Source organism: Delphinapterus leucas, chromosome X (genome assembly GCF_059928025.1).
Source record: "Delphinapterus leucas isolate spDelLeu-1000000601 "Yukka" chromosome X, BTC_Dleu_Yukka2, whole genome shotgun sequence".
NCBI classification, from domain to species: Eukaryota; Metazoa; Chordata; class Mammalia; order Artiodactyla; family Monodontidae; genus Delphinapterus; species Delphinapterus leucas.
The window spans coordinates 59,242,198-59,269,705 of record NC_143150.1 but is presented as its reverse complement, the minus strand read 5'-3'; the positions used below and the strand labels follow the sequence as shown (position 1 = coordinate 59,269,705).

The following is a 27,508-nucleotide window of genomic DNA, read 5'->3' as shown; positions in this document are numbered from 1 at the left end:
AATCACAGGTTGAAGCCATATATTGTAGTGGTGAAGACTGTGGACCCTGGAGCTAGACTGCCTGGATTAAGAGTACCACCAACTACTAGCTGTGTGAATTTGGGCATACTACTTACCCTCTCTGAACCTCATTTTTCTCATGTTAAATGGGAATAATAGTTCCTACCTCTTATGGTTGATGTGAGTATTAAATGAGAAAGTGCCTTACATATCATAGTCATTCAATAATCATTGGCTGTTCTTATTAAATGTTGCTTTTTATCTCCTTGGTATTTTTTTCAGCTGGGTTGGACAAATGTTACTGTTAGCATATGGTTCCTCCTTTGGAGATTCAGCTGCTAATGAAGGTAAGAACTTCGAAGTCCCTTTAGTCTAAAGATTTGTGCAGTTCAAACGTTGTAAGACAACTATACTTCACTTTTTAAAATGCAGAAACATGATTTAAATATAAGTTCATCATTAACACATCTTTCCGTATATGGTATCATCTAAAGATTATCAGAAGTTTCACTATAATGTATTTAATAAATACAAAAGGATTACTTTTGAATATATGTTCAAGAATTACTGAATTGTGCAGAGAAATAGAAATGAACTATATATTATGTAATCTTTTGGAGAGATCATTGATTTGTTAGATTAGGAAACAGGTATTTTATGGGTGAAATACCCCTTATCACTTGCTTCTTTACTCTTTCACGTCATAATTCAAACCACAATTTTCTGACCTATTCATCAGAGACTACACATTCTTAAATATAATGGATCATATATCTGTATGCTCTTTTGTAATTCTGCACACATTACTTTTATTCTTCTAGATGACAACTTCCTGAAGGGTAAAAAGCAAGACCAGGTTAACCTAATTTATATAATCCCTAGGATTACTCAGTACCTCCTAAGAAATGATAAATCACTTGATCACTTCCATTGATAGAAGAATTCATTTATCAAGTGATTTTGAGACCAAGGAAATAAAGTTCTTATTATGTAAAACATTCTCAAGTATTCATTATTGTTACCAATAATAAAAAGAAATCTTGCATGTAAACTGATCTGGAAAATAAAGGAAAAAGGACAGTAAAGCAAAGGCTTACACAGAAATATTACATATAAATTTTACTTGCATATTCATCAAAAAGCAAGTATAAATGGGATACCAGATCCCACTATTTACTGATAAAGAGATAACTGCAACTTTATTGCAGAGTTGGAATATGTTTCTGAGTATGAATAAATAAATATATAACAAAATTGCTTTAAGGACTTCCCTGGTGGCGCAGTGGTTGAGAGTCCACCTGCTGATGCAGGGGACACGGGTTCGTGCTCCGGTCCAGGAAGATCCCACATGCCGCGGAGCGGCTGGGCCCGTGAGCCATGGCCGCTGAGCCTGCGCGTCCGGAGCCTGTGCTCTGCAACGGGAGAGGCCACAACAGTGAGAGGCCCACGTACCACAAAAATAAAATAATAAAATAAAATAAAATTACTTTAAAAGAGCTATTCTGTATAGCTAATTTTTACTGAAATATTCCACCAACACACAGCATACATGTGCACAATAATATAGAGTGGCAAAGTGTAATATGTGCATGCTACAATAACCATTATTTCCATTGTTGACCTCAGTTTCAATTATTTTAAGATTGGTAGTTGATTGGATACCTCAGAATGCAGAATATCTCTATATGGCTGTTTAGTGAAATCCTGGATGTAGCAGTAGCACTAGCCATATAACCAAAATTTCCAGACTAGCTAAAAATATCAACCACTGTCATCACTGGGTATACTGCTATGTGCTAGAAGGAAAAGAAGAGTTAAAAGTGTTTCTCTTTTTATTTGTCATCTTCTCTTTATTCAACTACAGCATATATTTTAAATGATCACAAAGATGGCAATCTGCAAGATATCCTTGGGTAGACTCTTCAAACTCAGAGTTCTATCTTTTCTTACAGAATACAGACGCATAGGTGCTATCATTTATGCAAACTGTATTTTAGCCCTGAGAAGAGATTTTCCTGTGATCCAGTGTAACCCTTGCCACCATTCAACCACTGTAAGTACTGATTCGAAGTTGGTCAGCCATGGCCAAATGTAGAACACTCAAATTTTCAATTGTTTAAAACTGTATTTGTGTCTCAAAGCAGTTTCTTATTGAAACGCCTTAGAGTGAAAATATGAATACCATTTCCAGAAAATAGAATTGAAGAATCCATAGAGAAAAATAACAAAAGAGAGAGGACAGTAATTTACCTTCCCCTTCATTTTGCTGCCCTAGCTGGCATGATGAAGACTGGTATGTTAGGTGGATGTTTAACACATGCAGATTTTTCTTTCTTTGAACATTGAAAGGATAGTATTAGCATAAATTGGACTGAATGAATGTAACTTCAAGAAATAAAATTCTTATTCATATACTATATTAATTTGTAAGATTATCTTAGAATCTTATTTACAGCTGCAGGTAGGATTTTATTTATTCCCCTGAGATTTTTGAAGTGTATAAAATACAGAGCTTAGTAAAAGCTGTAGTAAAATTCAAAATAGTCACTAAATTTTGTTAGCATTTGATTTTAAAAGTTACTATTTTTCATATTTTTTCTCTAGCTTTCATGATATAATAATGCTTAATATAACCCAGAACCAAAGAGTGACTAAAGCAACAACATCACATGCAAACTTCAGGCTAATATTTATCTATTTCATGCTGCATTATCAATTGGAAAATGAGATTAGGTCCTCAAAAAACAATTTTCTAATTTCTTTACCTTTTACTATTAGATATTTTTAGGAGAAAAAATGTCTATCTATTCAGTCCTCCATTTTTGCTCTATATGGGATAACAATATGAGGAGACCCTTGCCTATTTGATTAGAACACTTTCCCACAGAATGTTCCAATCAAATGTTAATATGTGGTTCTATTTAAAATGTTACATATTAAAGTATGTTAATGAACAACTAAGTTAAATACAATTTTAAAAGACTTCTCAGGAATGGAAAATGGTACAGCCACCTGAGGAAATAGTCTGGCAGTTCCTCAAATGTTTAAACATAGAGTTATAATATGACCTAGTAATTCTACACTGAGGTATATACCCAAGAGAAATGAAAATTTATGTCTATCCAAGGACTCATACATGAATGCTTATAGCAGCATTATTCCTAAGATCCAAAGAGTGGAAACAACCCAAATTTCCATCAATTAATATATGGATAAACAAAATGGAACATAGCCATACACTGGAATATTATTTGACCACAAAAAGTAATGAAGCACTAATACATGCAATAACATGAATGAACCTTGAAAACACTATGCTAAGCAGAAGGAGCCAGACACAAAAGATCACATATTGAATGTTTCTATTTATGTGAAATGGGCAGAGCAGGAAAATTCAGACAAAAAGTAGATTAATTGTTATCATACAGGTCAATCGATGACAGCTGTCTGGGAAAGAGGCTTTGAAGGAGCTCCAACCCCATTCTTCCTCCATCAGTAGCTGTCAGGCCCCTGGTTTTCACTGCGACTGCAGGCTGTTGGTTTTCAAGGTTACTGAGAGCTTTTATCATGAATGGCTATTGCATTTTGTCAAATGCTTTATCTGCATATTGACATGTTAATAAACAAATTCAACTAACTAAATTTGAAGATCTAATTGGCATTATTAAATGAATCGGGCAGTGTCTGACATAGCAAGCAAAGAGATACTCTGAGGAGTTATAGAAAGTACAAGGCTTTTATAGAAAGGGGGCTGGGACAAGAAAGTTGCCAACAAGAGAAAAATGAAAGATTATTGGAGAAGAATAGAATTCATGTGCCAACAGCTTCTCATTGGCTGAGCTGCAGCATTTCTATTGTCTGGGCTTGTTGCTAGTCATAAAGAAAATCTTCCTTCCTCCTGCTGGAGTTTGCACGTCCTGTTTGGGAGTGCAAGTTTGTCTCTTCAGACTGGGATCTGTAATTAATGCTTCTTCCTGTTTGGGGTAATTGACAATGAGTGGTAATGTGTAAGAGTTCCCTCTACACTCTTTCCTAGCTCCAATTTTAATTTAGGCTTCCTTTTTTTTTTTAATTTCACAGTTCCCCCCTTTTGATCAAGATCTTTCTCTGAAACCTTCGCTGATGAAGAGTCAGCTTTTCCAAATTCAGTAGCCTTCAACACTCAGTGCCAGGAAGGACCTTTCCTGGGTGTCTTATCCCACGTAGGAGGGAAAGTACATGGACCAGAAATGGCTTGAGGCCACATTTGAGTGACAAGGAAGGGTAGTAGGGAGAACTCTCAGGCATTTCTTATTGCAAGTCTATATTTTGTCAAGGTAGATAGCATTGGAAATCATCTCAAAGCACTGAGCTAGCATCACCTTATTAAGCATGTCATTTTTTACAGATTTGACAAACAGCAGGTACAGAACTTACAAACAAGTATGCAGAGCAGAATTAAAAACAACATAACAAACCAAGTTTGCTTCAAATATTATGGCTACCACCAATCTGACAGAATATATACTATTTTCTAAATTATTATTATCCATGGAATCCTGTGTGTGTGTGTGTGTGTGTGTGTGTGTGTGTGTGTGTGTTGGAGCCATTGATGAGACTAAGGTGCTAGGAAACACTTTGGGAAACACTGGTTTTGACTGTTGAACCAGCCTTTCACACTTGGAATAAATCCCACTTGGTTGTGGTATATAATTATTTTTATACACTGTTGGATTTGATTGCTAATATTTTGCTAAGAATTTTTACATCTGTGTTCTTGAGCGATATCAGTCTGTAGTTTTCTTTTCTTAATTTATTTGCCTGGTTTTGGTGTTAAGGTAATACTGGCCTTATAGAATGAATTTGGAAGTATTCCCTCTGCTTCTATTCTCTGAAAGAGATTGTAAAGTGTTGGTATAACTTTTCCCTTGAATGTTTGGCATAATTCATCAGTGAACCCATCTGGGACATGGTGCTTTCGGGGAGGGGTATTCACTATTGATTCAGTTTCATTAATAGATATAGGCCTCTTCAGATTGTTTGTTTCTTTTTGAGTGTGTTTTGGAAAATTGTATCCTTCAAGGAATTGATCCATTTCATATAGGTCAACAAATTTATGGGCATAGAGCTGTTTATAGTATTACTTTATTATCCTATTAATGTCCATAGGCTCTGCAGTATGTCCCCTCTTTTATTTCTGATATTAGTAACACGTGTCTTTCTTTTTTTCTTAGTCTAGCTAGAGGTTTATTGATTTTATTGATCTTTCTGAAGATCTTTATTTTATCTATTGATTTCTTCTTTTCTTCATTGACTTCTGCTCTACTTTTTATATCTTTTCTTCTGCTTACTTTGAATTTAATTTGCTTTTCTTTTTCTGGTTTTCTAAGGTAGAAAGTTAGGTGATTGATTTTAGATCTTTCTTCTTTTGTAATATATGTATTAATGCTATAAATTTCCCTCTAATCACTGCTTTTGATGAGTTGCATTTTCATTTTTATTTCAATCAAAAAATTTTTTTAATTTCTCTTGAGATTTCCTCTTTGACTTATGTGTTATTTAGAACTGTGTTGTTTAATCTTCACATCTTTGGATTTTCCAGTTATCTTTCTGTTATTGATTTCTAGTTTAATTCCACTGTGTTCTGAAAGAAGACATTGTATGATTTATTTGAATCCCATTGCGGTCTGAGAGGAGCAAACATTATATGATTCCTATTATTTTAAATTTGTTGAGGTGTGTCTTGTGGCCCAGAATATGGTCTATCTTGGTGAATGCCCCATGTGAGTTTGAGAAGTGTATTCTGCTGTTGTTGAATGAAGTAGTCTATATATGTCCATTATATCAAGTTGATTGATGGTGTTATTTAGTTTAACTGTGTCCTTACTGATTATCTACCTACTATATCTGTCCATTTTTAACTGAGGGGTGTTGAAGTCTCCAACTATGATAGTGGATTCATCTATTTCTCCTTGCACTTCTATCAGCTTTTGGCTCATGTAGTTTGATGTTCTTTTGGTAGATGCATGCATGTTAAGGATTGTTGTCTTCTTAGAGAACTGACCCTTTTATCATTATACAATGCCTTTCTTTTTCCCTGATAGATTTCCTTGCTTAGAAGTCTGTTCTGTCTGAAATTAATATAGCTACTCCTGCTTTCTTTTAATTAGTGTTAGCATGGTATGTTTTCTCCAACCATTTACTTTTAATCTATATTTGTCTTTAAAGTGAGTTTTTTGTAGACAGCATATATGCGGGTCTTGCTTTTTGGTCCACTTTAACAATCTCTGTCTTTTAATTGGTGCATCTAGACCATTGAGGTTCAAAATGATTATTGATATAGTTGGGTTAATATGCACCATGTTTGTCACTGTTCTCTATTTGTTGCCCTTGTTCTTTGTCCTTATTTCTTTCTCTGCCTTTTGTGGTTTTAATGGAGCATTTTATATGATTTTTTTCTCTTCTTTCTTAGCTTTTTTTAGTGGTTGACCTAGACTTTGCAACACTTTCACAGCTAATCCACTTCCATTTTCAAATAACACTATACCACTTCATGGGTAGTGTTAAGTACCTTATAATAACAAAATAGATGAACTCCCATCCCCTGTATCATTGCTGCCATTCATTTCACTTCTATGTAAGCATATACTTCTACATAAGTTAAAAAAAATTTTTTTTAAACATCTTTATTGGGGTATAATTGCTTTACAGTGGTGTGTTAGTATCTGCTTTATAACAAAGTGAATCAGTTATACATATACATATGTTCCCATATCTCTTCCCTCTTGCGTCTCCCTCCCTCCCACTCTCCCTATCCCACCCCTCCAGGCTGTCACAAAGCACCGAGCTAATATCCATGTGCCATGCGGCTGCTTCCCCCTAGCTATCTACCTTACTACGTTTGTTAGTGTGTATATGTCCATGACTCTCTCGCGCCCTGTCAAAGCTCACCCTTCCCCCTCCCCATATCCTCAAGTCCGTTCTCCAGTAGGTCTGCGTCTTTATTCCTGTCTTACCCCTAGGTTCTTCATGACATTTTTTTTTCCTTAAATTCCATATATATGTGTTAGCATACGGTATTTGTCTTTTTCTTTCTGACTTACTTCACTCTGTATGACAGACTCTAGGTCTATCCATCTCATTACAAATAGCTCAATTTCATTTCTTTTTAAGGCTGAGTAATATTCCATTGTATATATGTGCCACATCTTCTTTATCCATTCATCCGATGATGGGCGCTTAGGTTGTTTCCATCTCCGGGCTATTGTAAATAGAGCTGCAATGAACATTTTGGTACATGACTCTTTTTGAATTATGGTTTTCTCAGGGTATATGCCCAGTAGTGGGATTGCTGGGTCATATGGTAATTCTATTTGTAGTTTTTTAAGGAACCTACATACTGTTCTCCATAGTGGCTGAACCAATTCACATTCCCACCAGCAGTGCAAGAGTGTTCCCTTTTCTCCACACCCTCTCCAGCATTTATTGTTTCTAGATTTTTTGATGATGGCCATTCTGACTGGTGTGAGATGATATCTCATTGTAGTTTTGATTTGCATTTCTCTAATGATTAATGATGTTGAGCATTCTTTCATGTGTTTGTTGGCATTCTGTATATCTTCTTTGGAGAAATGTCTATTTAGGTCTTCTGCCCATTTTTGGATTGGGTTGTTTGTTTTTTTGTTATTGAGCTGCATGAGCTGCTTGTAAATTTTGGAGATTAATCCTTTGTCAGTTGCTTCATTTGCAAATATTTTCTCCCATTGTGAGGGTTGTCTTTTGGTCTTGATTATGGTTTCCTTTGCTGTGCAAAAGCTTTGAAGTTTCATTAGGTCCCATTTGTTTATTTTTGTTTTTATTTCCATTACTCTAGGAGGTGGATCAGAAAGGATCTTGCTGTGATTTATGTCATAGAGTGTTCTGCCTATGTTTTCCTCTAAGAGTTTGATAGTTTCTGGCCTTATATTTAGGTCTTTAATCCATTTTGAGCTTATTTTTGTGTATGGTGTTAGGGAGTGATCTAATCTCATACTTTTACATGTACCTGTCCAGTTTTCCCAGCACCATTTATTGAAGAGGCTGTCCTTTCTCCACTGTACATTCCTGCCACCTTTATCAAAGATAAGGTGTCCATATGTGCGTGGGTTTATCGCTGGGCTTTCTATCCTGTTCCATTGATCTATATCTCTGTTTTTGTGCCAGTACCATACTGTCTTGATTACTGTAGCTTTGTAGTATAGTCTGAAGTCAGGGAGCCTGATTCCTCCAGCTCCTTTTCTCGTTCTCAAGATTGCTTTGGCTATTCGGGGTCTTTTGTGTTTCCATACAAATTGTGAAATTTTTTGTTCTAGTTCTGTGAAAAATGCCAGTGGTAGTTTGATAGGGATTGCATTGAATCTGTAGATTGCTTTGGGTAGTAGAGTCATTTTCACAATGTTGATTCTTCCCATCCAAGAACATGGTATATCTCTCCATCTATTTGTATCATCTTTAATTTCTTTTATCAGTGTCTTATAATTTTCTGCATACAGGTCTTTCGTCTCCTTAGGTAGGTTTATTCCTAGATATTTTATTCTTTTTGTTGCAATGGTAAATGGAAGTGTTTTCTTGATTTCACTTTCAGATTTTTCATCATTAGTATATAGGAATGCCAGAGATTTCTGTGCATTAACTTTGTATCCTGCTACTTTACCAAATTCATTGATTAGCTCTAGTAGTTTTCTGGTAGCATCTTTAGGATTCTCTATGTATAGTATCATGTCATCTGCAAACAGTGACAGCTTTACTTCTTCTTTTCCGATTTGGATTCCTTTTATTTCCTTTTCTTCTCTGGTTGCTGTGGCTAAAACTTCCAAAACTATGTTGAATAAGAGTGGTGAGAGTGGGCAACCTTGTCTTGTTCCTGATCTTAGTGGAAATGCTTTCAGTTTTTCACCATTGAGGATGATGTTTGCTGTGGGCTTGTCATATATGGCCTTTATTATGTTGAGGAAAGTTCCCTCTATGCCTATTTTCTGCAGGGTTTTTAGCATAAATGGGTGTTGAATTTTGTCGAAAGCTTTCTCTGCATCTATTGAGATGATCATATGGTTTTTCTCCTTCAATTTGTTAATATGGTTTATCACATTGATAGATTTGCGTATATTGAAGAATCCTTGCATTCCTGGAATAAACCCCACTTGATCATGGTGTATGATCCTTTTAATGTGCTGTTGGATTCTGTTTGCTAGTATTTTGTTGAGGAGTTTTGCATCTATGTTCATCAGTGATATTGGCCTGTAGTTTTCTTTCTTTGTGACATCCTTGTCTGGTTTTGGTATCAAGGTGATGGTGGCCTCGTAGAAGGAATTTGGGAGTGTTCCTCCCTCTGCTATATCTTGGAAGAGTTTGAGAAGGATAGGTGTTAGCTCTTCTCTAAACGTTTGATAGAATTCACCTGTGAAGCCATCTGGTCCTGGGCTTTTGTTTGTTGGAAGATTTTTAATGACAGTTTCAATTTCAGTGCTTGTGATTGGTCTGTTAATATTTTCTATTTCTTCCTGATTCAGTCTTGGCAGGTTGTGCATTTCTAAGAATTTGTCCATTTCTTCCAGATTGTCCATTTTATTGGCATAGAGTTGCTTGTAGTAATCTCTTATGATTTTTTTTATTTCTGCAGTGTCAGTTGTTACTTCTCCTTTTTCATTTCTAATTCTATTGATTTGAGTCTTCTCCCTTTTTTTCTTGATGAGTCTGGCTAGTGGTTTATCTATTTTGTTTATCTTCTCAAAGAACCAGCTTTTAGTTTTATTGATCTTTGCTATCGTTTCCTTCATTTCTTTTTCATTTATTTCTGATCTGATTTTTATGATTTCTTTCCTTCTGCTAGCTTTGGGGTTTTTTTGTTCTTCTTTCTCTAATTGCTTGAGGTGCAAGGTTAGGTTGTTTATTCGAGATGTTTCCTGCTTCTTAAGGTGGGCTTGTATTGCTATAAACTTCCCCCTTAGAACTGCTTTTGCTGCATCCCATAGGTTTTGGGTCGTTGTGTCTCCATTGTCATTTGTTTCTAGGTATTTTTTTATTTCCTCTTTGATTTCTTCAGTGATCACTTCATTATTAAGTAGTGTATTGTTTAGCTTCCATGTGTTTGTATTTTTTACAGATCTTTTCCTGTAATTGATATCTAGTCTCATGGCGTTGTGGTCAGAAAAGATACTTGATACAATTTCAATTTTCTTAAATTTACCAAGGCTTGATTTGTGACCCAAGATATGATCTATCCTGGAGAATGTTCCATGAGCACTTGAGAAAAATGTGTATTCTGTTGTTTTTGGATGGAGTGTCCTATAAATATCAATTAAGTCCATCTTGTTTAATGTATCATTTAAAGCTTGTGTTTCCTTATTTATTTTCATTTTGGATGATCTGTCCATGGGTGAAAGTGGGGTGTTAAAGTCCCCTACTATGAATGTGTTACTGTCAATCTCCCCTTTTATGGCTGTTAGTATTTGCCTTATGTATTGAGGTGCTCCTATGTTGGGTGCATAAATATTTACAATTGTTATATCTTCTTCTTGAATCGATCCCTTGATCATTATGTAGTGTCCTTCTTTGTCTCTTGTAATAGTCCTTATTTTAAAGTCTATTTTGTCTGATATGAGAATTGCTACTCCAGCTTTCTTTTGGTTTCCATTTGCATGGAATATCTTTTTCCATCCCCTTATTTTCAGTCTGTATGTGTCTCTAGGTCTGAAGTGGGTCTCTTGTAGACAGCATATATAAGGGTCTTGTTTTTGTATCCATTCAGCCAATCTGTGTCTTTTGGTGGGAGCATTTAGTCCATTTACATTTAAGGTAATTATCGATATGTATGTTCCTATTCCCATTTTCTATATTGTTTTGGGTTCGTTATTATAGGTCTTTTCCTTCTCTTGTGTTCCTTGTCTAGAGAAGTTCCTTTAGCATTTGCTGTAAAGCTGGTTTGGTGGTGCTAAACTCTCTCAGCTTTTGCTTGTCTGTAAAGGTTTTAATTTCTCCATCAAATCTGAATGAGATCCTTGCTGGGTAAAGTAGCCTTGGTTGCAGGTTTTTCTCCTTCATCACTTTCAGTATGTCCTGCCACTCCCTTCTGGCTTGTAGGGTTTCTGCTGAGAGATCAGCTGTTAACCTTATGGGGATTCCCTTGTGTGTTATTTGCTGTTTTTCCCTTGCTGCTTTTAATATGCTTTCTTTGTATTTAATTTTTGACAGTTTGATTAATATGTGTCTTGGCGTATTTCTCCTTGTATTTATCCTGTATGGGACTCTCTGTGCTTCCTGGACTTGATTAACTATTTCCTTTCCCATATTAGGGAAGTTTTCAACTATAATCTCTTCAAATATTTTCTCAGTCCCTTTCTTTTTCTCTTCTTCTTCTGGAACCCCTATAATTCGAATGTTGGTGCGTTTAATGTTGTCCCAGAGGTCTCTGAGACTGTCCTCAGTTCTTTTCATTCTTTTTTCTTTATTCTGCTCTGCAGTAGTTATTTCCACTATTTTATCTTCCAGGTCACTTATCCGTTCTTCTGCCTCAGTTATTCTCCTATTGATCCCATCTAGAGTACTTTTAATTTCATTTATTGCGTTGCTCATCATTGCTTGTTTCACCTTTATTTCTTCTAGGTCCTTGTTAACTGCTTCTTGCATTTTGTCCATTCTACTTCCAAGATTTCGGATCATCCTTACTATCATTATTCTGAATTCTTTTTCAGGTAGACTGCCTATTTCCTCTTCATTTGTTAGGTCTGGTGCATTTTTATCTTGCTCCTTCATCTGCTGTGTGTTTTTCTGTCTTCTCATTTTGCTTATCTTACTGTGTTTGGGGTCTCCTTTTTGCAGGCTGCACGTTCGTAGTTCCCGTTGTTTTTGATGTCTGTCTCCAGTGGCTAAGGTTGTTTCAGTGGGTTGTGTAGGCTTCCTGGTGGAGGGGACTAGTGCCTGTGTTGTGGTGGATGAGGCTGGATCTTGTCTCTCTAGTGGGCAGGTTCACGTCTGGTGGTGTGTTTTGGGATGTCTGTGGCCTTATTATGATTTTAGGCAGCCTCTCTGCTAATGGATGGGGTTGTGTTCCTGTTTTGCTAGTTGTTTGGCATAGGTTGTCTAGCACCGTGGCTTGCTGGTCGTTGAGTGAAGCTGGGTGCTGGTGTTAAGATGGAGGTCACTGGGAGATTTCCACCGTTTAATATTATGTGGAGCTGGGAGGTCTCTTGTTGACCAGTGTCCTGAAGTTGGCTCTCCTACCTCAGAGGCAGAGCCCTGACTCCTGGCTGGAGCACCAAGAGCCTTTCATCCACACGGCTCAGAATAAAAGGGAGAAAAAGTAGAGAGAATTAGTAGATGTATGAGGAAAGAAAGAAGGAAAGGAGGAAAGGAAGGAAGGAAGAAAGAAGCAAAGAAGGAAAGAAAGGAGGGAGGGAGGGAGGAAGGAAGGAAGGAAGGAAGGAAGGAGGGAAAGAAGGAAAAAAGACAGAAAGAAAGAAGATACAGTAAAAATAAAATAAAGTATAATATATTTATTGAATTAAAAAATATTTAGGAAAAAAAAAAAAAAAAGAGGGACGGATAGAACCTTAGGACAAATGTTGGAAGCAAAGCTATACAGAGAAAATCTTATACAGAAGCATACACATACACCTTCACAAAAAGAGGTAAAGGGGGAAAAATCATAAATCTTGCTCTCAGAGACCACCTCCTCAATTTGGGGTGATTCGTTGTCTAAAGGAGGGAAGGACGGAAAGAAAGAAAGAAGGAACGACGGTAAAGTATAATAAAGTTATTACAATTAAAATTATTGAGAAAAAAAAATTTTTTTTTAAAAACCATGGACGGATAGAGCCCTAGGACAAATGGTGGAAGCAAGAGTATACAGACAAGATCTCACACATAAGCATACATGTACACATTCACAAAAAGAGGAAAAGGGAAAAAAATCATAGATCTCGCTCCTAAATTCCACCTCTTCAATTTGGGATCATTCCTTGTCTATTCAGGTATTCCACAGATGCAGGGTATATCAAGTTGATTGTGGAGCTTTAATCCGCTGCTTCTGAGGCTGCTGGGGGAGATTTCCCTTTCTCTTCTTTGTTCTCACAGCTCACAGGAGCTCAGCTTTGGATTTGGCCCTGCCTCTGCGTGTAGGTCGCTGGAGGGCGTCTGTTTTTTGCTCAGACAGGAAAGGGTTAAAGGGGCCGCTAATTCGGGGGCTCAGGCTCACTCAGGCCGGGGGTGAGGGGGGGGAAGGAGGGGCACTGCGTGCGGGGCGGGCCTGCGGCGTCAGAGGCGGCGTGACGTTGCGGCAGAGGCCGGCGTGACGTTGCACCAGCCTGAGGCCCGCCGTGCGTTCTCCCGGGGAAGTTGTCCCTGGTTCCCAGGAACCTGGCAGTGGCGGGCTGCACAGGCTCCGCGGAAGAGGGGTGTGGAGAGTGACCTGCGCCCGCACACAGGCCCCTTGGTGGCGGCAGCAGCAGCCGTAGCGTCTCCCGCCCGCCTCTGGGGTCCGCGCTTTTAGCCGCAGCTCGCGCCCGTCTCTGGGGTTCGCGCTTTTAGCCGCGGCTCGCGCCCGTCTCTGGGGTTCGCGCTTTTAGCCGCGGCTCGCGCCCGTCTCTGGAGTTCCTTTAAGCAGCGCTCTTAAACCCCTCTCCTCGCGCACCAGGAAACAAAGAGGGAAGAAAAAGTCTCTTGCCTCTTCGGCAGGTGCAGGCTTTTCCCCGAACTCCCTCCCGGCTAGTCGTGGTGCACTAACCCCTTCAGGCTATGTTCAAGCCGCCAACCCCAGTCCTCTCCCTGCGCTCCGTCCAAAACCGAAACCCGAGCTTCAGCTCGCAGCCCCGCCCGCCCGGGCGGGTGAGCAGACAAGCCTCTCCGGCTGGTGAGTGCCGGTCGGCACCGATCCTCTGTGCGGGAATCTCCCCGCTTTGCCCTCCGCACCCGTCGCTGTGCACTACTCCTCGGTCCCGAAGCCCCCCCCTCCGCCTCCCGCAGTCTCCGCCCGCGGAGGGGCTTCCTAGTGTGTGGAAACTTTTCCTCCTTCACAGCTCCCTCCCACTGGCGCAGGTGCCGTCCTTATTCTTTTGTCTCTGTTTTTTCTTTTTTTCTTTTGCCCTACCCAGGTACGTGGGGAGTTTCTTGCCTTTTGGGAGGTCTGAGGTCTTCTGCCAGCCTTCAGTAGGTGTTCTGTAGGAGTTGTTCCACGTGTAGATGTATTTCTGGTGTATCCGTGGGGAGGAAGGCGATCTCCGCGTCTTACTCTTCCGCCATCTTCCTGCCACATCTTCTTTATCCATTCATCCGATGATGGGCGCTTAGGTTGTTTCCATCTCCGGGCTATTGTAAATAGAGCTGCAATGAACATTTTGGTACATGACTCTTTTTGAATTTTGGTTTTCTCAGGGTATATGCCCAGTAGTGGGATTGCTGAGTCATATGGTAATTCTATTTGTAGTTTCTTAAGGAACCTCCATACTGTTCTCCATAGTGGCTGAACCAATTCACATTCCCACCAGCAGTGCAAGAGTGTTCCCTTTTCTCCACACCCTCTGCAGCATTTATTGTTTCTAGATTTTTTGATGATGGCCATTCTGACTGGTGTGAGATGATATCTCATTGTAGTTTTGGTTTGCATTTCTCTAATGATTAATGATGTTAAGCATTCTTCCATGTGTTTGTTGGCATTCTGTATATCTTCTTTGGAGAAATGTCTATTTAGGTCTTCTGCCCATTTTTGGATTGGGTTGTTTGTTTTTTTGTTATTGAGCTGCATGAGCTGCTTGTAAATTTTGGAGATTAATCCTTTGTCAGTTGCTTCATTTGCAAATATTTTCTCCCATTGTGAGGGTTGTCTTTTGGTCTTGATTATGGTTTCCTTTGCTGTGCAAAAGCTTTGAAGTTTCATTAGGTCCCATTTGTTTATTTTTGTTTTTATTTCCATTACTCTAGGAGGTGGATCAGAAAGGATCTTGCTGTGATTTATGTCATAGAGTGTTCTGCCTATGTTTTCCTCTAAGAGTTTGATACTTTCTGGCCTTACATTTAGGTCTTTAATCCATTTTGAGCTTATTTTTGTGTATGGTGTTAGGGAGTGATCTAATCTCATACTTTTACATGTACCTGTCCAGTTTTCCCAGCACCATTTATTGAAGAGACTGTCCTTTCTCCACTGTACATTCCTGCCACCTTTATCAAAGATAAGGTGTCCATATGTGCGTGGGTTTATCTCTGAGCTTTCTATCCTGTTCCATTGATCTATCTTTCTGTTTTTGTGTCAGTACCATACTGTCTTGATTACTGTAGCTTTGTAGTATAGTCTGAAGCCAGGGAGCCTGATTCTTCCAGCTCCTTTTCTCGTTCTCAAGATTGCTTTGGCTATTCGGGGTCTTTTGTGTTTCCATACAAATTGTGAAATTTTTTGTTCTAGTTCTGTGAAAAATGCCAGTGGTAGTTTGATAGGGATTGCATTGAATCTGTAGATTGCTTTGGGTAGTAGAGTCATTTTCACAATGTTGATTCTTCCCATCCAAGAACATGGTATATCTCTCCATCTATTTGTATCATCTTTAATTTCTTTCATCAGTGTCTTATAATTTTCTGCATACAGGTCTTTCGTCTCCTTAGGTAGGTTTATTCTTAGATATTTTATTCTTTTTGTTGCAATGGTAAATGGGAGTGTTTTCTTGATTTCACTTTCAGATTTTTCATCATTAGTATATAGGAATGCCAGAGATTTCTGTGCAGTAATTTTGTATCCTGCTACTTTACCAAATTCATTGATTAGCTCAAGTAGTTTTCTGTTAGCATCTTTAGGATTCTCTATGTATAGTATCATGTCATCTGTAAACAGTGACAGCTTTACTTCTTCTCTTCTGATTTGGATTCCTTTTATTTCCTTTTCTTCTCTGATTGCTGTGGCTAAAACTTCCAAAACTATGTTGAATAAGAGTGGTGAGAGTGGGCAACCTTGTCTTGTTCCTGATCTTAGTGGAAATGCTTTCAGTTTTTCACCATTGAGGATGATATTTGCTGTGGGCTTGTCATATATGGCCTTTATTATGTTGAGGAAAGTTCCCTCTATGCCTACCTTCTGCAGAGCTTTTATCATAAATGGGTGTTGAATTTTGTCGAAAGCTTTCTCTGCCTATATTCTGATGATCATATGGTTTTTCTCCTTCAATTTGTTAATATGGTTTATCACATTGATAGATTTGCGTATATTGAAGAATCCTTGCATTCCTGGAATAAACCCCACTTGATCATGGTGTATGATCCTTTTAATGTGCTGTTGGATTCTGTTTGCTAGTATTTTGTTGAGGAGTTTTGCATCTATGTTCATCAGTGATATTGGCCTGTAGTTTTCTTTCTTTGTGACATCCTTGTCTGGTTTTGGTATCAAGGTGATGGTGGCCTCGTAGAAGGAATTTGGGAGTGTTCCTCCCTCTGCTATATTTTGGAAGAGTTCGAGAAGGTTAGGTGTTAGCTCTTCTCTAAATGTTTGATAGAATTCACCTGTGAAGCCATCTGGTCCTGGGCTTTTGTTTGTTGGAAGATTTTTAATCACAGTTTTAATTTCAGTGCTTGTGGTTGGTCTGTTCATATTTTCTATTTCTTCCTGATTGAGTCTTGGCAGGTTGTGCATTTCTAAGAATTTGTCCATTTCTTCCAGATTGTCCATTTTATTGGCATAGAGTTGCTTGTAGTAATCTCTCATGATTTTTTTTATTTCTGCAGTGTCAGTTGTTACTTCTCCTTTTTCATTTCTAATTCTATTGATTTGAGTCTTCTCCCTTTTTTTCTTGATGAGTCTGGCTAGTGGTTTATCTATTTTGTTTATCTTCTCAAAGAACAAGCTTTTAGTTTTAATGATATTTGCTATCATTTCCTTCATTTCTTTTTCATTTATTTCTGATCTGATTTTTATGATTTCTTTCCTTCTGCTAGCTTTGGGGTTTTTTTGTTCTTCTTTCTCTAATTGCTTGAGGTACAAGGTTAGGTTGTTTATTCGAGATGTTTCCTGCTTCTTAAGGTGGGCTTGTATTGCTATAAACTTCCCCCTTAGAACTGCTTTTGCTGCATCCCATAGGTTTTGGGTCGTTGTGTCTCCATTGTCATTTGTTTCTAGGTATTTTTTGATTTCCTCTTTGATTTCTTCAGTGATCACTTCATTATTAACTAGTGTATTGTTTAGCCTCCATGTGTTTGTATTTTTTACAGATCTTTTCCTGTAATTGATATCTAGTCTCATGGCGTTGTGGTCAGAAAAGATACTTGATACAATTTCAATTTTCTTAAATTTACCAAGGCTTGATTTGTGACCCAAGATATGATCTATACTGGAGAATGTTCCATGAGCACTTGAGAAAAATGTGTATTCTGTTGTTTTTGGATGGAGTGTCCCATAAATATCAATTAAGTCCATCTTGTTTAATGTATCATTTAAAGCTTGTGTTTCCTTATTTATTTTCATTTTGGATGATCTGTCCATGGGTGAATGTGGGGTGTTAATGTCCCCTACTATGAATGTTTTACTGTTGATCTCTCCTTTTATGGCTGTTAGTATTTGCCTTATGTATTGAGGTGCTCCTATGTTGGGTGCATAAATATTTACAATTGTTATATCTTCTTCTTAGATCGATCCCTTGATCATTATGTAGTGTGCCTCTTTGTCTCTTCTAATAGTCCTTATTTTAAAGTCTATTTTGTCTGATATGAGAATTGCTACTCCAGCTTTCTTTTGGCTTCCATTTGCATGGAATATCTTTTTCCATCCCCTTACTTTCAGTCTGTATGTGTCTCTAGGTCTGAAGTGGGTCTCTTGTAGACAGCATATATAAGGGTCTTGCTTTTGTATCCATTCAGCAAATGTGTGACTTTTGGTGGGAGCATTTAGTCCATTTACATTTAAGGTAATTATCCATATGAATGTTCCTATTCCCATTTTCTATATTGTTTTGGGTTCGTTATTATAGGTCTTTTCCTTCTCTTGTGTTTCTTGTCTAGAGAAGTTCCTTTAGCATTTGTTGTAAAGCTGGTTTGGTGGTGCTGAACTCTCTCAGTTTTTGCTTGTCTGTAAAGGTTTTAATTTCTCCATCAAATCTGAATGAGATCCTTGCTGGGTAGAGTAGTCTTGGTTGCACGTTTTTCTCCTTCATCACTTTCAGTATGTCCTGCCAGTCCCTTCTGGCTTGCATAGTTTCTGCTGAGAGATCAGCTGTTAACCTTATAGGGATTCCCTTGTGTGTTATTTGTTGTTTTTCCCTTGCTGCTTTTAATATGCTTTCTTTGTATTTAATTTTTGACAGTTTGATTAATATGTGTCTTGGCGTATTTCTCCTTGTATTTATCCTGTATGGGAATCTCTGTGCTTCCTGGACTTGATTAACTATTTCCTTTCCCATATTAGGGAAATTTTCAACTATAATCTCTTCAAATATTTTCTCAGTCCCTTTCTTTTTCTCTTCTTCTTCTGGAACACCTGTAATTCGAATGTTGGTGCATTTAATGTTGTCCCAGAGGTCTCTGAGACTGTCCTCAGTTCTTTTCATTCTTTTTTCTTTATTCTGCTCTGCAGTAGTTATTTCCACTATTTTATCTTCCAGGTCACTTATCCGTTCTTCTGCCTCAGTTATTCTCCTATTGATCCCATCTAGAGTACTTTTAATTTCATTTATTGCGTTGTTCATCATTGCTTGTTTCATCTTTATTTCTTCTAGGTCCTTGTTAACTGTTTCTTGCATTTTCTCCATTCTACTTCCAAGATTTTGGATCATCCTTACTATCATTATTCTGAATTCTTTTTCAGGTAGACTGCCTATTTCCTCTTCATTTGTTAGGTCTCGTGCATTTTTATCTTGCTCCTTCATCTGCTGTGTGTTTTTCTGTCTTCTCATTTTGCTTATCTTACTGTGTTTGGGGTCTCCTTTTTGCAGGCTGCACGTTCGTAGTTCCCGTTGTTTTTGATGTCTTTCTCCAGTGGCTAAGGTTGTTTCAGTGAGTTGTGTAGGCTTCCTGGTGGAGGGGACTAGTGCCTGTGTTGCGGTGGATAAGGCTGCATCTTGTCTCTCTAGTGGGCAGGTTCACGTCTGGTGGTGTGTTTTGGGGTGTCTGTGGCCTTATTATGATTTTAGGCAGCCTCTCTGCTAATGGGTGGGGTTGTGTTCCTGTTCTGCTAGTTGTTTGGCATAGGTTGTCCAGCACTGTGGCTTGCTGGTCGTTGAGTGAAGCTGGGTGCTGGTGTTAAGATGGAGGTCTCTGGGAGATTTCCGCCGTTTAATATTATGTGGAGCTGGGAGGTCTTTTGTTGACCAGTGTCCTGAAGTTGGCTCTCCTACCTCAGAGGCAGAGCCCTGACTCCTGGCTGGAGCACCAAGAGCCTTTCATCCACACGGCTCAGAATAAAAGGGAGAAAATGTAGAGAGAATTAGTAGAAGTATGAGGAAAGAAAGAAGGAAAGGAGGAAAGGAAGGAAGGAAGAAAGAAGCAAAGAAGGAAAGAAAGGAGGGAGGGAGGGAGGGAGGGAGGGAGGAAGGAAGGAAGGAAGGAGGGAAAGAAGGAAAAAAGACAGAAAGAAAGAAGATACAGTAAAAATAAAATAAAGTGTAATATAGTTATTGAATTTAAAAATATTTAGAAAAAAAAAAAAGGACGGATAGAACCTTAGGACAAATGTTGGAAGCAAAGCTATACAGAGAAAATCTTACACAGAAGCATAAACATACACCTTCACAAAAAGAGGTAAAGGGGGAAAAATCATAAATCTTGCTCTCAGAGACCACCTCCTCAATTTGGGGTGATTCGTTGTCTAAAGGAGGGAAGGAAGGAAGGAAAGAAAGAAAGAAAGAACGAAGGTAAAGTATAATAAAGTTATTACAATTAAAATTAATTATTAAGAAAAAAATTTTTTTTTAAAAACCATGGACAGATAGAGCCATAGGACAAATGGTGGAAGCAAGAGTATACAGACAAGATCTCACACAGAAGCATACAAGTACACATTCACAAAAAGACGAAAAGGGAAAAAAATCATAGATCTCGCTCCTAAATTCCACCTCTTCAATTTGGGATCATTCCTTGTCTATTCAGGTATTCCACAGATGCAGGGTATATCAAGTTGATTGTGGAGCTTTAATCCGCTGCTTCTGAGGCTGCTGGGAGAGATTTCCCTTTCTCTTCTTTGTTCTCACAGCTCACAGGAGCTCAGCTTTGGATTTGGCCCTGCCTCTGCGTGTAGGTCGCTGGAGGGCGTCTGTTTTTTGCTCAGACAGGATGGGGTTAAAGGAGCCGCTGATTCGGGGGCTCCGGCTCACTCAGGCCGTGGGGGGGGGAAGGAGGGGCACTGCATGCAGGGCGGGCCTGCGGCGTCAGAGGCGGCGTGACGTTGCGGCAGAGGCCGGCATGACGTTGCACCAGCCTGAGGCCAGCCGTGCGTTCTCCCGGGGAAGTTGTCCCTGGATCCCGGGAGCCTGGCAGTGGCGGGCTGCACAGGCTCCACGGAAGAGGGGTGTGGAGAGTGACCTGTGCTCACACACAGGCCCCTTGGTGGCGGCAGCAGCAGCCTTAGTGTCTCCCGCCCGTCTCTGGGGTCCGCGCTTTTAGCCGCGGCTCGCGCCCGTCTCTGGAGTTCCTTTAAGCAGCGCTCTTAAACCCCTCTCCTCGCGCACCAGGAAACAAAGAGGGAAGAAAAAGTCTCTTGCCTCTTCGGCAGGTGCAGGCTTTTCCCCGAACTCCCTCCCGGCTAGTCGTGGTGCACTAACCCCTTCAGGCTATGTTCAAGCCGCCAACCCCAGTCCTCTCCCTGCGCTCCGTCCAAAACCGAAACCCGAGCCTCAGCTCGCAGCCCCGCCCGCCCCGGCGGGTGAGCAGACAAGCCTCTCGGGTGCACCGATCCTCTGTGCGGGAATCTCCCCGCTTTGCCCTCCGCACCCGTCGCTGTGCACTATTCCGCAGTCCCAAAGCTCCCCCCTCCGCCTCCCACAGTCTCTGCCCGCGGAGGGGCTTCCTAGTGTGTGGAAACTTTTCCTCCTTCACAGCTCCCTCCCACTGGTGCAGGTGCCGTCCTTATTCTTTTGTCTCTGTTTTTTCTTTTCTTCTTTTGCCCTACCCAGGTATGTGGGGAGTTTCTTGCCTTTTGGGAGGTCTGAGGTCTTCTGCCAGCCTTCAGTAGGTGTTCTGTAGGAGTTGTTCCACGTGTAGATGTATTTCTGGTGTATCCGTGGGGAGGAAGGCGATCTCCGTGTCTTACTCTTCCGCCATCTTCAAGGTCCCCCCCTAAAATTTTTTTACATAATTCCTTTTAGTAAATTTTGTGTTTCCAGTTGGATCAAATTATGGACCCTCATATATATAACTAGATACGTAGGTGGATAGACACACATACAAGTAATTTAATATATAAATGTTAAAATATATTAAATATGTTAAAAATACATATTTATATATTATTTATTTATTTACCTTTTATTTTGTATGCCTTTATATAGGTTGGGTTTTTTTGTGGTTTTTTTTTTTGGTTTTCTGTTTATTTTTCTTCTTATTCTTCTTTTTAAATGGGGTTTCTTGTTGCTTACATCTGCAGTTTATAGTTTCTGTCTTTGGCTATTAACTCATAGAGTAGACTTTCTAGGTGGTTACAGGAAAAAGGGGGAGAGAGAAGGGGCCCGGTGGCCTGCCTCTAGGCAGTCATTTCTTGTTTCAGGTTTTCCCAGTCCACTTCCCAGGGATTGGGATTTGAATCCAGAGAGCTATAGCAAAGTTAACCCCCTGTCTGAAGTATTAGTCCCTTTTCATTGTCTTTTTTAACAAAATCTTTTAGAATAGCTTTTATCTCTAGGAGGATGAAATTTCTTTCTTTTCTTCTCTCTTTTTTCACTTTTGTCTTCTGTCTGTCCCCCAATTTTTTTTTCTTTTGGTGTTTATTAGATAAACTTCTGGTAGTCCTGATTGGCCCTGTACATAGATAAAAGCCTCCCTCTCTAAGGTGTCCTAACTGACCTCTGAGGTGCTTCGATCCACTTCCAAGAGAGTAACAGTGACCTTACCAGTATTTTTGAGTCTCTGGATTTTGAGCATAAGGCCCTAGGCATGCTAGTAAGCAGCAGTGCTCAATAAAGCATTTTATACATTGAATCAGTTGCATAACCTCCTTGATGGTTTTAGGTGGGGCAGGGATAAAGTGTCCCTTTCCCTTTTCCTTTTTCTTTATGCATATGCCACTTGTATCCAAGGGTGACAAGTATCCTTGTGCCTTACTGGTCAGAGGACAAATTGCAACAACAGCAAGGCATGCAGCAACACAAGAGTTTACTTCCAGAATGACACCTTTTTGGGGTGCCATGCCATGGTCCCTGAGGTGAATGTCCTCACACTGACTCTGTGTGTCCCTCACAACACGCAATTACCTCTGAAGAGCACTTTCCTTCCACCCAACAGGTCAGGCTGAAACATATAGGAAAATAGCAACTAATTTGCTCTACTACTTGTCATTGTTGCCTGGTCGACTAATCAGGCCCATCCCACAATACTTGGAGGGACGTTATACCTCAGAGGAGCCTTTCATAAGCTTAGCTAAACTATATAAGAGAGTTCCCTCAGGAGCACTGTCCAGGTATCTAGGCAATTGACTAAGCTCAGCCCAGGACTTGGGGATGACTCAGCTTTTGAGTTCGAAATTTAGGTTGGAAACTCATGGCAACACCCAATAAATGGAATAGAAATCAGAGCCATAGCACAAGAACATGCCAGCAAGCAGAGTCACTGTCCCAGGCAGTCTGATAGAACCAGTCAGTAAGTCAAGAAGAGTCTAATGACATATCATTCCAGTCTGAGGCCAAACCACTCTGATCACTGTGCCAACTGTTTTAACTAATTGGCTACCACAAATCTGTTAAAAAACAAAATAAACTGAATAATTTGAACATTTAATTGGCTGTATTAAACAATTCATGAATCAGGCAGCATCTCATCTAGCAAGCAGATACTCAAAGGGGTTGTACAAAGTGGAAGGCTTTTATAGAAGGGAGTGTGGGACAGGGAAGTCATCAAGAGAAAAAAGAAAGTTTATTGGAGGAAAGTTTATTATTTAGATATGATAAGACCAACAGATCAGGAGATAATTGCCATTGAAAAGATAGTTTGTTATACTTACAGATTCCAAGAAGGGCACCCTTGTAATGGGGGCTTCACTGTGGTTTCCACAGGAAGAAACAGGCAAGCCAGGGTATGCAGATTTAGAATTGGCTAATTTGTATAATTTTAGCAGGCTCTGGGACCTAGGAGTTGTCCCTAGTTATATGATACCTGGCCCTGGGGTGATTAAGGTAGGTAGATAGTGGCCCAGATTGTGAGAGCCTGATAAAAGAGGTGGTTGAGTGTGGACTCTAAATTGTTTGGTTTTTGTATGAAAGGCTTGTTTATGGATGAGTTGTATACTATTTCTAGGAATTGACTAACCCTGTAAGGGGCAGTCCCTCCAGAGTCAGCAAGGCCCCAGATATCAAAGCATCAGAATACAGAAAATATAAGACATGGTTAATACAGTGAGTTATATATTAATAAAAAAAATTTCTCAGCCTTTAATAGGCTCCTCTACATTATGAAGTTGTAAGACAGAATATATACTATTTTCTAAATTATTATTATCTATGGAATCCTCTGTGTGTGTGCGTGTGTGTGTGTGTGTGTGTGTGTTTGTGTGTGTGTGTGTTGGAGCCATTGATGAGACTAAGGTGCTAGGAAACACTTTGGGAAACACTAGACTAGAATAATGTCTCCCTTGAAGGAAAAAATTCTTTAGGGGATTCCTTATATTTCTCAACAGATTTGGAGTAATCTGAGTATGTTTACAGTGTCCAGACTTACAGATCTAGGATAGTATGTGTCAAAAACAAGACAAGGGTAGTAAATGTGTTAATGTAATGCATGAACTGTATTTATTTCTGGATAGCAAAAAAAGTTCATAGTCTGATTTTTTAAATTAATGGTTTAATCACATGGGCTTTTATTGTATTATGTAATGTTTTGAACTTGAATTTTCTTTCAGATTGTTTCTGCGAGTCCAACCTTCCAATACAGACGTGCTCAAGACGTTTCTGATGAGTTCATCTATTTTCGTCCTATTGATCCAGGAGTTCAGGAAGAGGCCAGAAGACAAAAACAACAGAAATCAACCATGGCCTCCCATCAACACACCAGAGAAGGTACCCATCAGAGGGACTTGGGGATTATAAATCAGGTGGTGATGGTGACCACCTCCCCCACCCCAGTAAATAAAGAGTTAGAGAGCATTGTCCTTATAAGACCAAAACCTTCAGGGCTTCTTCGCCTAGAGAAAATGTCAGTTAAATCTCCAAGGGTACCAGAATCTCAACTTTTAGAAGTTACAGGAATTGCCAGTCCAGAGAAAAGGGAGAAAGTCACCACAATACTTGTTGCTGGTGTGCCTGGAAATGAGGAGCTAGATGATACAGAAATTCCAACTTTGAAATTCACTGGGCTTATACACCTGTAGGCTTTAATAAATAAATGTTCACCATCCTCAGAAAACAGTCGCCCAAGAAATCCAAGAAATCTGTGGCTGGAATCTTCAGAAAATGCAGAGTCCCCAGGAAGTGATGACCTGGAAGTAGCAAGAAGCATGTATCCTTTCAGAGAAAGACCCATCTTCCGGCGTTCCTGGGAAGAGCTCTTAGAGGCACCACTGAACAGTGAAAGACTCCACATGCTCCAAACTACTCCTACAGATGAAAGAGAAATTGGCTACCTCCAGCTGCCACCAGAGGAGAATCGAACAACCACCTCACTCAGGGGTCACCATCTCCATGCTTTGCAAGGACCTTTCCCATTGCTTCCCCAGCGTCCTAAGCTCCAGAAGCAGCACAGCCACAGCTTGCCACCATACAGTGATGGCAGAAGCCAAAAAGTAAATGCACCTCAGTTAACATTAAACCCAGAGGAGACACGCTTCTTCTTCCCAAGTGATCATAATTTGCTTACAAGAGGTAAGATTTTTGAACTTGCTGTGACTGTTTTTATAAATCACATATAATTTTCCAGACAAATAGATTTTCATCAGTGAATTTATTTTCAAACTCACCACCTGGAAATCTATTTCTTTCGATAAAACATTAGCTTATTCTAAAAAAAAATGGATACCATCTTATAATTTAAGCCTTATATTTGGTGTTTACAGTCTGACATTAAGTTGTATAAATTCAATCAGACACCAGTATTAACCATATGAAAGTAAACGCTTAAATATACAGACTGGTTATAACTTTAGAAATTTTAAAAAAATATTCTCTTCTAAAAACAACTTCCAGTTAGGTGGGTAATCTTCAGAGAATTACATTGTATCGTGGTTTTTAACCAATAGAATAGAACATTTTACCCTGCACACCCATCACCCAGTAACTAAATAATAGGGGCTTAGATTAGAAAATTAATAGGATAATGGACATGATCCTGCTGTTTAAAGAAGAAGAAGAAGAAAAAAAAAAAAGAAGAACGATGGGGAGGAGGAAGAGGAGGAGGAGAAGGATGAAGAGGAAGAAGGGGAGCAGCAGAAGAGGAGGAGGAGGAGGATGAGAATCTCTCCATTTCCTCCTGCATGTGTGCACCCTAGTGGCTAGAAAATATTAATTGACAAATGAATGATTAATATTATAGCCTGTGCCTGCTTAAAAGTAATATTAATAGAAGTATTTAGAATGTATTTTATGTGTATTTATAATGTATTTTAAAATCCTAGATTGATCTTTGCTATTAAATATATGGTAACATTTTTGTTTTTATCATTACAACTATTTAAACATATAAACAATGCTACTATAGATACCATATAGTATTAGGAATTTTTAATTTAACTCATGTTAGTAGCCTACCCACATAATTTCCTGAAAATGGTGTCATCAGTTAGAAACCTCTCGTTGAAGTAGCCCCACCAAACTATCGAAGGTAGTTCCAGTATCTGGAATCTAGCCTAAACTTTGTCAGGAAATCATAATCTGACCATTATATAATTTGTTTCTTTTTCTACACATATTTAGGGCTCTGAGAGATTCTTTAACAACAACTGAAATCCAAGTATAACCCCAAATCAGCTTGGATCACTTCATCTTAAAATTGGATCAATCTCAATCTCACATCCAATCCCCTCCTCAAGATTCCTGCAAATTCTTATGTGCTTCCATCCTCATGGTTACCCCTCTCTGATTTCATGTTACTACTGAATTCTTAATCTCATTAATTTCTCATACTGCAAAAGAAATAAAATTGAATACTAAATGTCTTTGTTCCTAAAAGCCTTTCAGCTACCCACCACTGTAATTTCTCATTGGCTAACATCCTTCTGTAGTCCACCTCCCATCACAATGTTACTTAGCCTCTCTCTTCCTCTCCTTCCACTCCCTCTTATATTTTCCATTACCCCAGATTCCTGGCCATTGTGTGGGACTATTTAGCCAGATTTTTTATTTTTTTCTGTCCACCTTTTACACCCAAAACAGCTTATCAAGATATTTTGCTAAACAAAAGGTTACATACTGTGATACTATTGCCGTGTAATTTTAAATTGTTAAAACAATTGGACTGAGATAAAATTTGGAATTATTAGTCTCTCATTCTTACTCATAGAATTTTTTTCTTGAAACGAAAGTCAATCTTCAATCATTAAAAAAAACTTTTGATTTTCTGTTTTAGAAAACGCAAAGGAAAGTGACAGCATCAAAGCAGCTTGGCAAACGGCCATTTTGTCACCTTCTGGAGAACATCTTCCTATCGATCCAAGTTTTGAGAATTCTTCTGCAATGAGGGATAAAATTGGAATTCCTGGAGATAATACCAGACTTCCCAGGGGCAATGTTAGAGTTCCCAGGAATAATGTCATCATCCCCAAGGTTAATGTTGGAGTTCCCATGGGCAATGTTGGGGTTTCCATGGATAATGCTTGGATTCCCAGGAGCAAGGGTGGAGTCCCCATGAGTAATATTGGGGCTTCCATGAATAATGTTAGGATCCCCATGGATAATACTACTGTTCCTTTGGATAATTCTGGAATTCCCAGAGGCAGAGGTGGTGTCCCCATTGGTAATTTTGAAGTTCCTAGAGGCAATGGTGGACTTCCCAGGAGAAGCAGTGTTGGAATTCCCATTGGTAATGATGAAACTCTCAGGAATAATCTTGGAACTTCCAGACGTATTGTATCCTCTCCACTTGCTGAGCTCTCAAAGATAGGTGAACACAGATTATAAAAACTAACACCTTACAAAGTGGTTCTAATAGTTAAAGGAACACACCAAGACAATAAACATCAAAACATAGCTGTATCAAATCTTACAATCCAAAATAATAAATGAAAAATCTAAATTCAGAATGTATAAATAATCATATTAATACATTTATTATGGATGTCTTTTATCAGAAATTTTGGAATTAGATTGGAGTCTACTTACTAGTTTATTCTGAATGGCAGCCCTCTATTAACCAGTGGAATAATATGGCTGGAGGGGATGAGTTGTGGAGAAGTAAA

The 27,508-nt window shown here is 39.0% G+C and overlaps 1 protein-coding gene across 1 annotated transcript in view; it reads left to right on the top strand.

Moving 5' to 3' along the window:
* The window catches only part of LOC149744256 (uncharacterized), a 143,830-nt gene extending 116,600 nt beyond the window's left edge, over positions 1-27,230 (top strand). The window contains exons 3-7 of the mRNA XM_089904916.1: positions 283-347; positions 1,953-2,053; positions 24,023-24,179; positions 24,522-24,980; positions 26,680-27,230. Coding sequence (XP_089761042.1) covers positions 283-347; positions 1,953-2,053; positions 24,023-24,179; positions 24,522-24,980; positions 26,680-27,230 — 1,333 coding nt within the window. The remainder of the gene's footprint in view (positions 1-282; positions 348-1,952; positions 2,054-24,022; positions 24,180-24,521; positions 24,981-26,679) is intronic.
* Positions 27,231-27,508: the final 278 nt, after the last annotated feature.